A 13,374-nucleotide genomic window follows, 5' to 3' on the forward strand; every position below is an offset into this window, starting at 1 on the left:
GTGGCTCCCTCTCGAAAGGGGCACTGAGAGTCACCCGAGTGAATAATCGTCCTGGTGAGGGAAGAATAAACCCGAAATCACGGGGGCCTCTTACGTTGTTGGGGGCCCCTGCGGAGAGACCTTTCCCCTCTCGGGACAGGGAATGCCTTTTTTTGGCTCTACTGCGCCAGCCAAGCGCGCTCTTTTCGGGTCTACGCGGCGTCTTCGGCTTCCTTGCTTGCCGAGGATCCCCTGGCGAAGGGACGGGCCAGGCTGCGCTTCGCTCGACCTGGGCAGGCGGAGGCTGGGCGGGTTCCTGCGGGCTCCCCCGCCCCGGGGAGGCGCAATAGCCGGCCTGCGACAGGTAAAAGCACTCGCTGGGAGGGCGGCGGCCACAAAGGAGGGCAGGATCTTGCCCCGAGGAGAGCGAGCGAGCGGAGTGTCCTGCTGCGATCCGCTGCAAGTGCGCGCCATGCGGGAGACTTTCCTGCGCTGTCCTTTGCGCACGGCGGCCGGGCGGGTTCTGGTGTCTCTGCCGCCGGGCGGTGAGTTCCTGCTGGGCACGCCGGAGCTCGTGGGCCGGACGAGCGGTGAGTGTCCCGGCCGGGCGGGCTGAAGGAGGCGGGGCCGGGCAGAGATGCGGCCCAGAACAGAGCCCTGGGCCTGCTTCGCAGAAGCATAGCATAGTAGAGTTGTAAGGGATCCCCGGGGTCATCTAGCCCAACCCCTTGCGGCGTGGCTTTTGGGTGGATGCCTTCTTTCGAAGATTGGTGCCTCTTGTCGGGGGTCTTCATTCTTCAGGTTTCCATCAGGATTTGAGAGGCGCCAGGTCTCTCTTCATTAACAGCATATATTTGAAGTGGAACACAAACACTCACTCCAATATTATGGAAACTTACTCCTCACAAAGCTACAGTTCCCAGGATTCGGGGGTGTATGTGCTTTAATTATATGCTGTGCAAGCAGCCTAAGGCTGCAATCTTGTATACACTTTGGAGGGAGTAAACTAACTTCACTGCATTTATGGGATTTACTTCTGAGTAGATTTACACAGGCTTGCTCTATCCAGTATGCTTGCCACTTTGTAAAGGGGAACGTTGGTAGTATTCCATAATTATGGCCTTTCCGAGGACTTGCTTTTCTTGCAATGCTGAAAACAATGGGTAGGAACTCCACAATGTGATAGTTGGGGGGGGGGGGGAGCACTGCCGGTTTTACTATAAGCTATACAGGCTATAGCTTAGGGCCCCATTCTCTTGGGGGCCCCCCAAAAATTAAAGGAAAAAACAGGATGTACATTTCCAAAATATAATGACAGTAGATACCTATTGGCTTTAGATACCTATTAAAGATAAAGGTAAAGGGACCCCTGACCGTTAGGTCCAGTCGCGGACAACTCTGGGGTTGCGGCACTCATCTCGCTTTACTGGCCGAGGGAGCCGGCGTACAGCTTCCAGGTCATGTGGCCAGCATGACAAAGCCGCTTCTGGCGAACCAGAGCAGTACACGGAAACGCCGTTTACCTTCTACTTGCACTTTGACATGCTTTTGAACTGCTAGGTTGGCAGGAGCAGGGACCGAGCAATGGGAGCTCACCTCGTCACGGGGATTCGAACCACCGACCTTCTGATCGACAAGCCCTAGGCTCTGTGGTTTAACCCACAGTGCCACCCGCGTCCCTAAATTACCCCATATAGCATATATTCAACACAAAAAACAGCGACATTTTGTTGTTGACAAAGGACAGCTGGACATATAAAGGGCTCCATCACCTTCAGGACCTCAGGGCCTCATCAAACCTAAATCCAGCCCGGGGGGGGGGGGGTTCTGCAGCCAAAGTCTGGCAGGAACCTTTCCCATTCCTGCCTAGGTTTTGCAGAGAAAGGATGTGACATTGTTGACAAGGCTGCCCCATTTTAGGAACAGAGCAGCCTATCTACGGCTTAGGGAGCTGGGTATGTTTAGCCTGGAGAAGAGAAGGTTAAGGGGTGATATGATAGCCATGTTCAAATATATAAAAGGATGTCATATAGAGGAGGGAGAAAGGTTGTTTTCTGCTGCTCCAGAGAAGCGGACACAGAGCAATGGATTCAAGCTACAGGAAAGAAGGTTCCACCTAAACTTCCTGACAGTACAGCAAGAGCTGTTTGACAGTGGAATTTGCTGCCAAGGAGTGTGGTGGAGTCTTCTTCTTTGGAGGTCTCTAAGCAGAGGTTTGACAGCCATATGTCAGGAATGCTTTGTTGGTGTTTCCTGCTTGGCAGGGGACAGGGGGTTGTGGTCTCTTCCAACTCTATGATTCTATGACCTTGTAGCATGTCAGACTCTTTGTCCATCCAGCCCAGTTGTGCCTCCTCTGACTGGCAGTGGCTCTCTGGGGTCACAGACAGAAAGGTATTTCCCATCATTTGCTACCTAATCCCGCTTAAACTGCAGGGAAGGAAACCTGGGCATTCTGCTTGTACTCTGCCCCTTCCCCCTGTAGACTTTGCTTTTCACTCTTCCCCCAGTTGCATAGCAATAACTTCAGGGTTTGCCGCATGCGTATCCCAAAGGATACGTCACCAGAGATGCTCGTAAGTAGAGGTCCCACTGTAGTCATGTTAATGCAGTAATTATTTTAATGTTTTATTAAAGGTAATGCTGTTCCATTCTCTGACTGCACTTAGTCTTGGTTAATATTTGCCCTACCTTTCCGGGTAAACAAGACAAATTATCTCTCCACTCTTAGGACCAGAATCGTTTCCTCACTGAGGTTAATCATTTAACACAGGTGGATGTGGAAAGAATGCATGCAGACTTAGAGAAGCACTAAAAGGAACACAGGGCCAGAGGTGTGTGTGAGTAACTCCTATTTCCAGGGTTCATGCTGAGAGTGCTGTTTGGTTTTATATTTATAGCCAAAACAGCACAAACCATGCACAAGACAGGTGTCAGTAGACATGGGGAGGGTGGGACAATGAAGTTTATAGAAGTACCAAAACAATAAGAAATAGAAAAAAGCAGTAGTGAGAACTGAGCTCCTTAGTGGCCATGGAGTGCAGTCTAACTCGCAAGTGTATATGTGCAAGTGTGTGGGAAATCAAGAGGCCATTGAATGGAAGGGGTGGAATCCTGAACAGGGAGCACTCCACACACCCCAACATTTTGTTTTAAGTCTCACTCATACTTCCCTGATTGTTTTTGAAAAGTCTTGTATGTATGTGTTTACAACGTGAGAGTGAAAAGTTAGAAGCCCTTTTATATTGAGGAGTGAAAGTTCATTTCAGTGGGGCTTGAGATCCTGGTGGTTTTGTTTTATAAAGGAGTAAATCTAGTTGTCACCTGCATGCATATTGTGTTTCATTGCTTATTATTTTTGTCAACCGATCCCTTCATGTGCATGCTCTCTGATGTGATTCTCATTCTCACAACTATCCTCTAGGGCAGGATAGTAGTAATAATACGGAGAATTTTATAGAGAATATTTTAAGATTTCAAAGTGTGTTTGTTTTATCTGTAATCCTTTCACCAGCCCTGTAAGGCAGGTCAATATTATTTCCACCCTGCAGGTGTAAAGGTGGCTGAGGCTGTGAAAAGAATGGATTGTCTAAGATCACCCAGTACTGTACATTTATTGAAAAGGGTGATAGCTGAACTGGGGGAGCTTTCTAGCTCACATCCTTATCCATTATACCAGTTAATTTTACTTATTTTACAAATTGGGAAAAGAAACTGAGAGAAATTAAGTTTACTTAGTGCTATCTAGAGAGTTTGTGTAGCAGATCTTGGTCTATATAAAAAAGTATCTAGTATAGCTCAGCTCATGAACTTTCTCTGCAGATGTAAAGATTATTTAGCTTAATTTTTTTTATGGAGGATAGGGTTAGGGACAGCTGTCATGATAGCTGAATACAGTTCCCATGTACAGAGTGTAGCAGGCGGGTAGGGAGCCTTCCCTGTCCTGATGCCCACTAGTCGTTGTTGGACTACAACTCCCATCCTCTTTGACCCTTGGTCAGGGAGAATGGGGCCAACATCTGGAGGATGCCAGGTTGGAGGAGAAGGCCACAATAGAGGGTACCTACCGTAAGTTGTTTCTATCTTGCTTTGCAGTATGCTTGTGAACTTCCAAGGCTGGGCACTGTTAGAGTGCTGGAATAGAGTGCTGGAATAGATCAAAGTTTGATCTGTATTATATAGTTGTTATATATTTGGATGAGGAAGATGGATAGAAGGCTTCCAGGAGGTGAAACATCTAGCTAAGCCATGTATAAACTGCCTGTTCCTCCTCAGTGGCATTTTGCCTTCGGTCTATGATCCTAAACTAGTTTCAGAATCAGAACAATGCATGCAATTGGTAGCTCTTGCAGAATAAGAAAACATTTTCTGTCCTGTGTTGCAATATTGTTTTTCTGCTGCTTCCCACCTCTGCGGAAGCATGGCTCTAGGGTGGCTGAAGAACAAGCTGCGGGGTTCACTGCAGGAATTGCTGGGTCGGATTACTGCAGCATGGCTTTCACTAAAGGTCACGCTCGCCTCCTGGCAGGAATTTTTATTCACATCTGAGTGGAACAGGTCACTTTACTAACATACAAAGGTCATTCAACTGGCCTAACAAGGCTTGGAAGTTGGAATAGCTAGTTCCTCTCACTGTTGCTGGTCTTCTTGTTGTCCAGCAAGAAATCAGGACTGTTGGCATCCTTTGATCTTAACATTCCCCCTGTCCCTCCATTCTTCTTAAGCAAGTGGCATCTGATTAGAAGATTAACTGACGAGGAACATTGTTTGTGAAAGAGCCAAGTGAGGTGGAACTGGGGTTAGCTCAGTGCTGCAAGTGATGGGGCCAGGGCTGGTGGCTTCCTGAAGGACCCCTATATGTTCCTATTGACTCCTATGGGGAAATGAAATGCTGCATGTGTCAGCCGTTGCATTGAAGGGACCAGGTCTTCACAGATGGACCTCTTGGAAGTACTCAGTGACACTGTGTGGTTCCTATGGGCCCCCTCATTCTCTCAACCTGTCCTATATCTTTTGTTGGTCTGGAATCAGTAATAAAGTGCTCCCAGATTTATGTGGGTACTGAATCTCACAAACTTGTATACTGCATTACGACATTTATGATAATCTCACAGTATTTTGGGAGTTACACGTACTTACAGTTCAAAAATACATAGTTATGAACAGTGCTTTTTTTCTAAAAGTTATGGAGTACTCTCATTTTCCTACTTATTTTGAATTATTGCCCCTCATTGAGGTCAAACTTAGATTCACAAAATGTTTAGAGATATGCATCCCCCTGCATCTCCCCAGAAAAAAGCACGGATTGTGAAAGTGAAATATGAAACATGCATTTCAGCTTATTGGAAAATGGCATGTGACTAGGCCAAGCTTGGACATCTGGACAGTTGAGGTCATTAGTGCTTCTTTGTGAGAAGATCATATTATATCTGCATTAAAGGAGGAGAATACCTGTATTTTGAGTAATAACCTGCCTAGAGTCTAATGAATAAATATTGGCCCTCTTTTTGGTGCCCTCATTGAAGCTGAATGCAAGTCAGCTTGCACAACCATTTGGGTGTGTAGCAGCTTTGTCTGTCAGCAAGGATCCCACTCACAAGAAGGGCACGATGGAGGTAACTCATCTTTTGTCTCTGACATACAGACACATGTCAGTGAAAATGAAATATGAATTTTTATTCATCAAGAATAACAGCCCTCAGTAAGCCAATCCCCCATGAACCTGTAAAATCCTCTTAAAAAGTAGTCACTACTATCCTGACTCTCTGAGTGAGTGCTTGCCATGAGTCCTGTGGAGCCAGGCAGGATGGGGCAAGCGTAGCAGGAATCAGAGGAGGAGGATTCAGAGCAAGGAGGTGTGAGTGTAGACAGTTTGGGCAGGGATCAGAATGAGGGCCTTATCCCAGAGTTGCCAGATGTCCCAGAAGAGGAGGGAAGTCCACTGGGCCCATCTCTCCTTTGCCTCCAGAGAGTGATGTTCCCACAGGAGCCAAAGACTCAGCCAGGTAATCAGTAGAGCCATCTGGGTCTGGGGTGGAGGAGGAGACAGAGGGATGGGCGGGAGTCCTAGAGCCAGCTTCCCTCCCCGCAGCCCCTTAGAAGTGTTAAGCTGCAGAGTCCATCTTCTTTTCATTTGGCACAAGAACATGTGAGTGACAGGTTATGCCTTGCTCCTTTAAAAGTTGAGCAGATGAGGTGGGTCAGGTGTTGGGTCAACTGTATTCTTGTGTCTGCTAACGTACCCCCTGGCCTCAGGGGTGTTCCTAAGAGGTGGCCCACTGTTTGCCCATCTATGCCCTTGCCTTAGCTGCAGGGCTTCTGCCTGTACCTCTTCTTAGCATTCAGCTCTCTGCTGTTCCTTTTATTCAGAAGGAGTCATAGCTGTCAACCCTCCCTTTTTTTGTGTGTGGGAAACTCCCTTATTCCAAGCCACAGCTGTCAACTTCCCCCTTTTTTTGCTGGAAATTCCCTTATTCCAGCGCCGTTTCCCACTGCTATCCTGGATTGTTAGATATACCATAGACTGTCCCCGGGACAGGTGAGGCTGCTGATCCCTTATTTTCAAATCCGAAAGTTGACAGCTATGGAAGGAGTGCACTAAGCAGATGCTAGGAAGAGGCAGGCCTTCTTTCTACTACAGTACTTTGGGGGAAGTGGGCACTTAAGTCTGGACCTGGGTTGACCTGAAAGCATGTTGTTTGTGCATGCACTTACCTTCCCTTGAATCTTGTGCAGATGCCCTGGTGCAGAAGTGTAGGAAACTGAGGGGGTGGGTTGCCATTATGGGTGAGAGTTGGTGCTCAGAGGATGTGTCCCATGTCTGTCTCTGTCACATCAGCTTCCTCTGCAGCAAAGACGTCATCACTGCCACAACTGGTTATTCTAGTTGACCCTAGTGACTGTATAGGGTCTGAAAAGGTCCGGTTTGTTTGTTCAGTGCTTCATGGGTCTTTGACCAGAATTTTACTGGCCTGACCAGGGTTTTAAATTTCCTGGCCAGCTGAATTGGGAGTTATTAAAAGGCAGGAAAAAAACCCGAGTGTCTGTGGCCCTATGGCTTGGCTGCTCTCCCTCCCGCTGTTGCTAATTTTTTACCTGCCTTCAACTGTCAAGGCTGGCCTGAGGTGAAGGACAGCATGGCCTCTAATATTCCAAGTACAGAAGCAGATTACATATAGGAAACTCTCTACAACCTACCCCCTGCTCTTTAACCCAAATCTAACTCTAACCCCACTAGCCCCCCACCCACCAACCACACCCTAGGTCAGCGCAACCTCAACGGTTCAGTAAACAGCATGAAGTGAGAGACACAGGACAACCTGGATGGGTTGGCAAGGAATCGCCCTACATAATAGATAAGCATGATGGCTAGCTTAAAAGCAATTGCATTAAATGTGAGGGGGCTGGGAAATCCCATCAAAAGAAAACGCATCACCTCATACATAAACACCATGAAACCACACATCACCTTCTTACAAGAAATACATAACCCTCCCAAAGGGAACAAACTTCTGAGTGACCCCCGCTTCAGTCAACAATGGGTGGCACAAGGCTCAGGAAAGGCTCACGGAGTAGCTGTAATACTTAATAGAGACCTAAACTTCAATGCCACCACAGTCCTAAAGGACAAAAGAGGCAGATTCATTTTCATCAAAGGAACACTAGACGGCAAAATTAAACTGACAATTGGCTCTATATATGCCCCAAACTCGAAACAACTAGAATTCTTCCAGAAGACACTGAACAAGTTCCTCTCCTTCTTGGAAGGGGAAGCAATCCTAGGAGGTGACCTCAACCTAAATATAAAAGGCATATCCTTGAAAAACACTCAACCTACAACCCCAGGGGCAACCTTCCTTTGCGGAAAACTCCCAATAACTAGGGACTCTTACAAGTTACTAAAACTACTAAAAAACAGAGGCCTCTACGACATTTGGAGCTAGGGATCATGGGAGTTGTAAGCCAAAAACATCTGGAGGGCCGAGGCTGAGGAAGCCTGAATTAGAATATAGTATATTTCTGTCAGTCATCAATAAATGCTGAGCTAATTCCCCACTGTCTGCCTGTACTGTACCTTTAATATAACTGAGTAACAATATGAGAGGCAATAGCCTGGCCTAGTGGGTGCAGGGCAGCCTGTATGGCCCATACATCTCAGTTGTGCAGCTCCTCTCCTCTCCCTCCGCATGGTGTGTGGATTGGACTGTCAGAGGGAAAGGGCAAATGAGCAGAGATGGTGAGCAGGGGAGCCCGTCTTGCCCATCAACCCCAGCATACAGGAGCCAGCATACAGTCCTGGCATTCCTCCTGACAAGGGTGTTCTAACCTCCTCTCCCCCAGTGTGAAGAAGGACAACAAGGGATTCCTGTGAAGTGATTTGCAATGGAGAGTAAGTGGGCAGTTGAGTAATACAGCAGAGGAATTTTGCATATCTGCAATCAAGAGCCCTTTGCTTGCAGCCAGGTTCTGGAAGAGAGTGAGAGAAGGTGGAGTCAAGGGTTTCTAACCCATCAGCACTTGCTCAGCTCAACTTGTGCCCTCTGAATAATGGATCTCCCCTCTCCCCCAGGTCAGGGATTCTGCATTCCAGTCCAGGAAATGGTTGCTGTAAGGCTTGGTGCTACCAGGGATGGAGAGGAGGACCCTCCAGAGGCTGAAAGCTGTTTCACAGGTGAGCAGGACAGAACATGGCAGGCAACCTCAAAAGTCAAATATGAAAGTTAAATCTTGGTCGGAAGGTCCAAACAGTAGAGCTCACTTCTGGGGGTACAAGACCTTTAGTGGCATTCGGAATAAGGTTGGTTGGACATCAGTCAGGGATTATTTATGTGGGACATGCTATTTCTGGTGAAGAGCTATTGGACTAAGATGGGCCTTTTGCTACCTTTCCTTCCCCTGTGTGCTCCCCAAATCAGCTCGCTTAGTTCCTCGCTAGATGTCCTGTGGCTCTCTTCCTAGTTCCATGGTACAGTGAATTTTATAACCGCTATGAACTCCTGACCACCTGATAATTGATTTAGTAAAGAAGAAAAAGTTATATTTCTGCCACATACAAGAGAGTGGAGTCTTGATTAACCATAGAAATAGAACTTATTTCCTCTAGGCATCTTCCGGGTTCTACTGTTTCCAGTCATTGACTCTCAATCCTGTCAGGGAGGAGGACTGAGAGTAATCTCAATATCCACCCTCTTTTTTCAGACTGTGAGCAGGAGTTATACAACTGTGTACTGTATTGGGAAAAGGAGCAGTTTTTTTTCTCATAACAGTTGTTGTTGTTGTTTAGTCGTTTAGTCGTGTCCGACTCTTCGTGACCCCATGGACCAGAGCACGCCAGGCGCTCCTGTCTTCCACTGTCTCCCGCAGTTTGGTCAAACTCATGTTGGTAGCTTCAAGAACACTGTCCAACCATCTCATCCTCTGTCGTCCCCTTCTCCTAGTGCCCTCAATCTTTCCCAACATCAGGGTCTTTTCCAAGGATTCTTCTCTTCTCATGAGGTGGCCAAAGTATTGGAGCCTCAGCTTCACGATCTGTCCTTCCAGTGAGCACTCAGGGCTGATTTCCTTAAGAATGGATAGGTTTGATCTTCCTGCAGTCCATGGGACTCTCAAGAGTCTCCTCCAGCACCATAATTCAAAAGCATCAATAACAGTATAGATATGGAAGTAAATGTATATACTATTTCCAATGAAAATAAGTAATTAATGCCCCAGGCAATCTCCTGTATGCTCCACACCTTTTAAGGGTTGGGCCACAATAGGCCTCTCCCTCTTGGCTTCTCAAGATCCCACACCAGCCCTCTTGTCCACCAGTCTTTCTCACTTCTTCTTTTCTCCTCTTCCAGTTTTCTTTGTGCAACGGGAGAAACAAGAGTGTTGGAGTCTGGGGATGCTGGAGCTCACTGCCCCTCCCAAGTCTCAGCTGGCAGTACGCTGGGTCAATGCCCTACAGAGCTGGATACATCACCACGGTCAGTTTTCAGGTGGCAGTGGAAAGGGATGGTTAAAGATGGGGCTTTCCTTTTGGATGGAAGCCTCCAGAGACAGGCCATGGTTGCCATGACAGAGGAAGGCTGCTCCTGAGAGCAGGGCTTAGTTTTCAAGAGGAGGGAGACTGCAAGGCCCTCCCAGTGTGTGTGTGTGGGTGGGTGTGTGGGTGTGGTGGGGACTGTGGTAAGTACCAAGTAGTAAGGGAAGGTGGGCTTTCTTCATGAGCTTGAAGACACTCATGATTGCTGTTTCAGCTAGTTCAAGGCTGAACCCTGGTTTGGATTTTGGAGTTTTGGAGTTGTGACAGTGGCTTTAAATCAAGTCTCCACCCCTCCCATGTATGGACACTGAGCAAAATGATAGCTAAATGGGACCCCATGCTCAGAAGCGATGTACCTCTGAATACCACTATTTTGGGGGGTGGGAGGCAACATTGGGGAGGACAATTGTCTTGAATGCGTGCTTCACAGAGGAAGCTGATTGATGCTTGGCTAGATGGGACTTTGGCCTCATCCAAGAAAGTTCTGATGTTTCCCCTCCCTCTGCTTCAGGAGTTACACGACCCAAGAGCCTCTTTGTCTTCATCAACCCGGTCGGGGGACGCAGGCGAGCAGGGGAAATCTACCAGGGTCAGGTGGCCCCACTCTTCACCCTTGCCGGGATCCATGTTCAAGTTCTGGGTAAGTCCCATTTCCCTTGACCACCACTCTCCTGCTTTCTCTGTGACATGGCCTCTTCCCCATTCCCCGTGACATGACCTCTGACCTTCTCTGCACCTTCCCAGAGACCTGCCATGCCAACGAGGCTCGGGACTACATCCTGCAGCAAGACCTCAGTGACTTTGATGGGTAAGGACTAGCCAGCATCTAGGATGGCCACTTTTGCATCACCAAAAAAAGAGGACAAAAGGAAACATATATGTTAATTTATACATATTGATTTAGAAATACTTATAGCTTAAATAGAAATATCAAGTAGGGAAGACTGTGACTGGTGATCTGTTTGCCTGTTCAATCTGCTGTCTAGATACTAAATGCCCCCCCCCAGCATTTTTTAATAATGCCAGACTTTGAATGGAGAGCCATTCAAATTGGACTTTCCTCTGTAAAAAATGATATATTGCCACCTTACCTGCATCTATGTTCCCTGCTGTCTTGATGACCCTCAGCATCCTGCTTTGAGACTCCACCAGAAGTCCACTGATATTGTCTGCTCAGATCAACCTAGTTAGGGCATAAATTCTATGGAATCCAGAGCAATCTGCTACAAGTGGACACCAGGAGTCCTGCAGAAAAGTGCTTGCAGGCCTTGAGATGGTTCAGACTGGGCCGTGGCCGTGCTTCTGGGGTGTGTTTGCAGCTGTGGTGGGCCCCAACAGACGCCCCGCAGCAGAGGGGGAGGTCCTGGCCCAGTCGCTGCTGAGGTGCTGAAGAGCGGAGGCGAAACAGCGCACAGAACATGATATTTTTTCAAATATTCTACAAAATATTTCCATTCTTCAAGATTCCCCCCCCCATTCTGTTCTTTAACTCTCACTGTCTAGCCCTCTCAGCACATTCCATTATCTTCATAAGCCATTCTTCTTTCCAGTTTTGTTCATAGACTATTCTTGCTGCCGTTGCAACATACATAAACAAATTAAACAATTCCTTCAGAAGCTCTGGTCCAATTATACCTAACAGAAAGGCCTCAGGTTTATTGGGAATCATCACTTGAAACATTTCAAAAAACTCATTATACTTCATTTCCCAATAACCTTTCGCCTTTCTGCAGGTCCGCCACATATGAAAAAAGTTCCACCCAACATTTTACACTTCCAAAAGGTACTTGATTTACTTTATACATTTTTGCAATCTTATACGGTGTTAAGTACCATCTATACATCATCTTCATATTATTCTTTTTTAATGTATAACCGTCTGTAGATTTTAAATTAACGTGCCAGAGCCTCTCCTGTGGAGGAGTGATTTGCTAATTGTATTATTGAGCCAAATCGGATCCTATAGTTTGCATTGCTTGCATTGTATGAATTCTGACTGTGTGGCTTAGCCCCATATCCCTGGGATGACTTGCTTAAAATGCTTGTTCTCTTTGTCTCTCTCTGTGTGCCGAAGGGTAATGTAAACAAAACAGGATGCCCAGCTAAGCTATCAAGGCCAGATGACTGTCTTGTCTGATGCTAGCAGTCTGACACAAAGAGCAGCAAGATAGTCAAGGCTGCCTAAGTCAGCATGTGGTTACGCATGAGAACAACTGGACACAGGAAGATCCATATATGCGTGCGTGACCCCCTTGCATGCGTGACCCCCTTGCGTACACACTCTTACAGAGGATGGGGAAAGAGCCCAAAAGAAGGGTATAAGAAAGCTTTGCAATTTGTGTTGTTTTACTCCTGTCGTGAGCTTGACCACCAGGAGTCTCTTAAATTTAAGAATTAAATTCTTTCTCTGGATTCAAACCCCCCGGTGTCATTATTGGCTATCTCTGTCTTGCCTGGGTGCAACTTAAAAGGACCCTTATCAGCAATAAGGCTACACTCCCAAGTGGCAAAGTCTATATTATAGCCCTGGTCCCTTGCCTATTGTATCATAACTGCTTTAACCATTTCGTCCTTTGTTTTCCATTCCAGAAGTATTCTATACATTTTCAAAATTAACTTCTCATCTTCGTCTAACAAATTCCTCTGTAGATCCAACTGTAGATCAGATCAAACTCTGATCTACAGTAAGAAAACCCATTCACCAAGTCCTTTACAAGTAGTTCATTCACTTAGTAATACTTAAAACAGTCAGATACCCATTCCCGGATATAATTTTTTTAAAAAACTTGATACCACCCTTTTCCATCCCCCCCCCCTATTTAATCCCATCATGGACCTTTCCACTTAGGAACCACAAGGGAGGTTGTCTCAGTGCCTGATGTAATCTACCTCTTCTCCACAGACTGGTGAGTGTGGGGGGCGATGGCACCTTTAATGAGCTAATGAGCGCCTTGATTGACCGGACACAGCAAAAAGCAGGGGGATCAGAGAATGACATTGATGCAGAACTCTTGTCCCCAAGGCTTCGTATTGGCATCATACCTGCAGGTGAGCGAGTATATGTGTCCTGGGTGCTTGAGAGAAAGCGTGTTGAGGGCCTCCAAGGTAGCAAGCACCTGTGGGCATCCAGTGCTTTCAGATGGTCCTCTTAGTGCCTGTCAGGCCACTGTGAGAACAGGATACTTTAATACAACAGGCCTCGGGTCTGATCCAGCAGGCCTCTTATGTTCTTGAGATTTAGCCCTGCCCACCTGAAGATGCAGGAAAAGGTAAGGGGCATTTCCAGGGTTTTCTTGCAGCCAGGTAAAGTAATAATAATTATTTAAATAATAATAATTTATTATTTGTACCCTGCCCATCTGACTGGG

The 13,374-nt window shown here is 46.9% G+C and overlaps 1 protein-coding gene across 4 annotated transcripts in view; it reads left to right on the plus strand.

The window, feature by feature from the left end:
* The window catches only part of LOC118097668 (ceramide kinase), a 21,722-nt gene continuing 8,348 nt past the window's right edge, over positions 1-13,374 (plus strand). Inside the window, exons 1-7 of one of the 4 annotated variants that reach the window (XM_035140786.2) lie at positions 434-569; positions 2,711-2,813; positions 8,549-8,650; positions 9,822-9,947; positions 10,518-10,646; positions 10,751-10,814; positions 12,909-13,054. In XM_035140786.2, coding sequence (XP_034996677.1) covers positions 8,578-8,650; positions 9,822-9,947; positions 10,518-10,646; positions 10,751-10,814; positions 12,909-13,054 — 538 coding nt within the window. In that variant the 5' untranslated portion in view covers positions 434-569; positions 2,711-2,813; positions 8,549-8,577. The other 3 variants (XM_035140784.2, XM_035140783.2, XM_060269056.1) reach the window with 3 other exon arrangements.

Source organism: Zootoca vivipara, chromosome 16 (genome assembly GCF_963506605.1).
Source record: "Zootoca vivipara chromosome 16, rZooViv1.1, whole genome shotgun sequence".
NCBI lineage: Eukaryota > Metazoa > Chordata > Lepidosauria > Squamata > Lacertidae > Zootoca > Zootoca vivipara.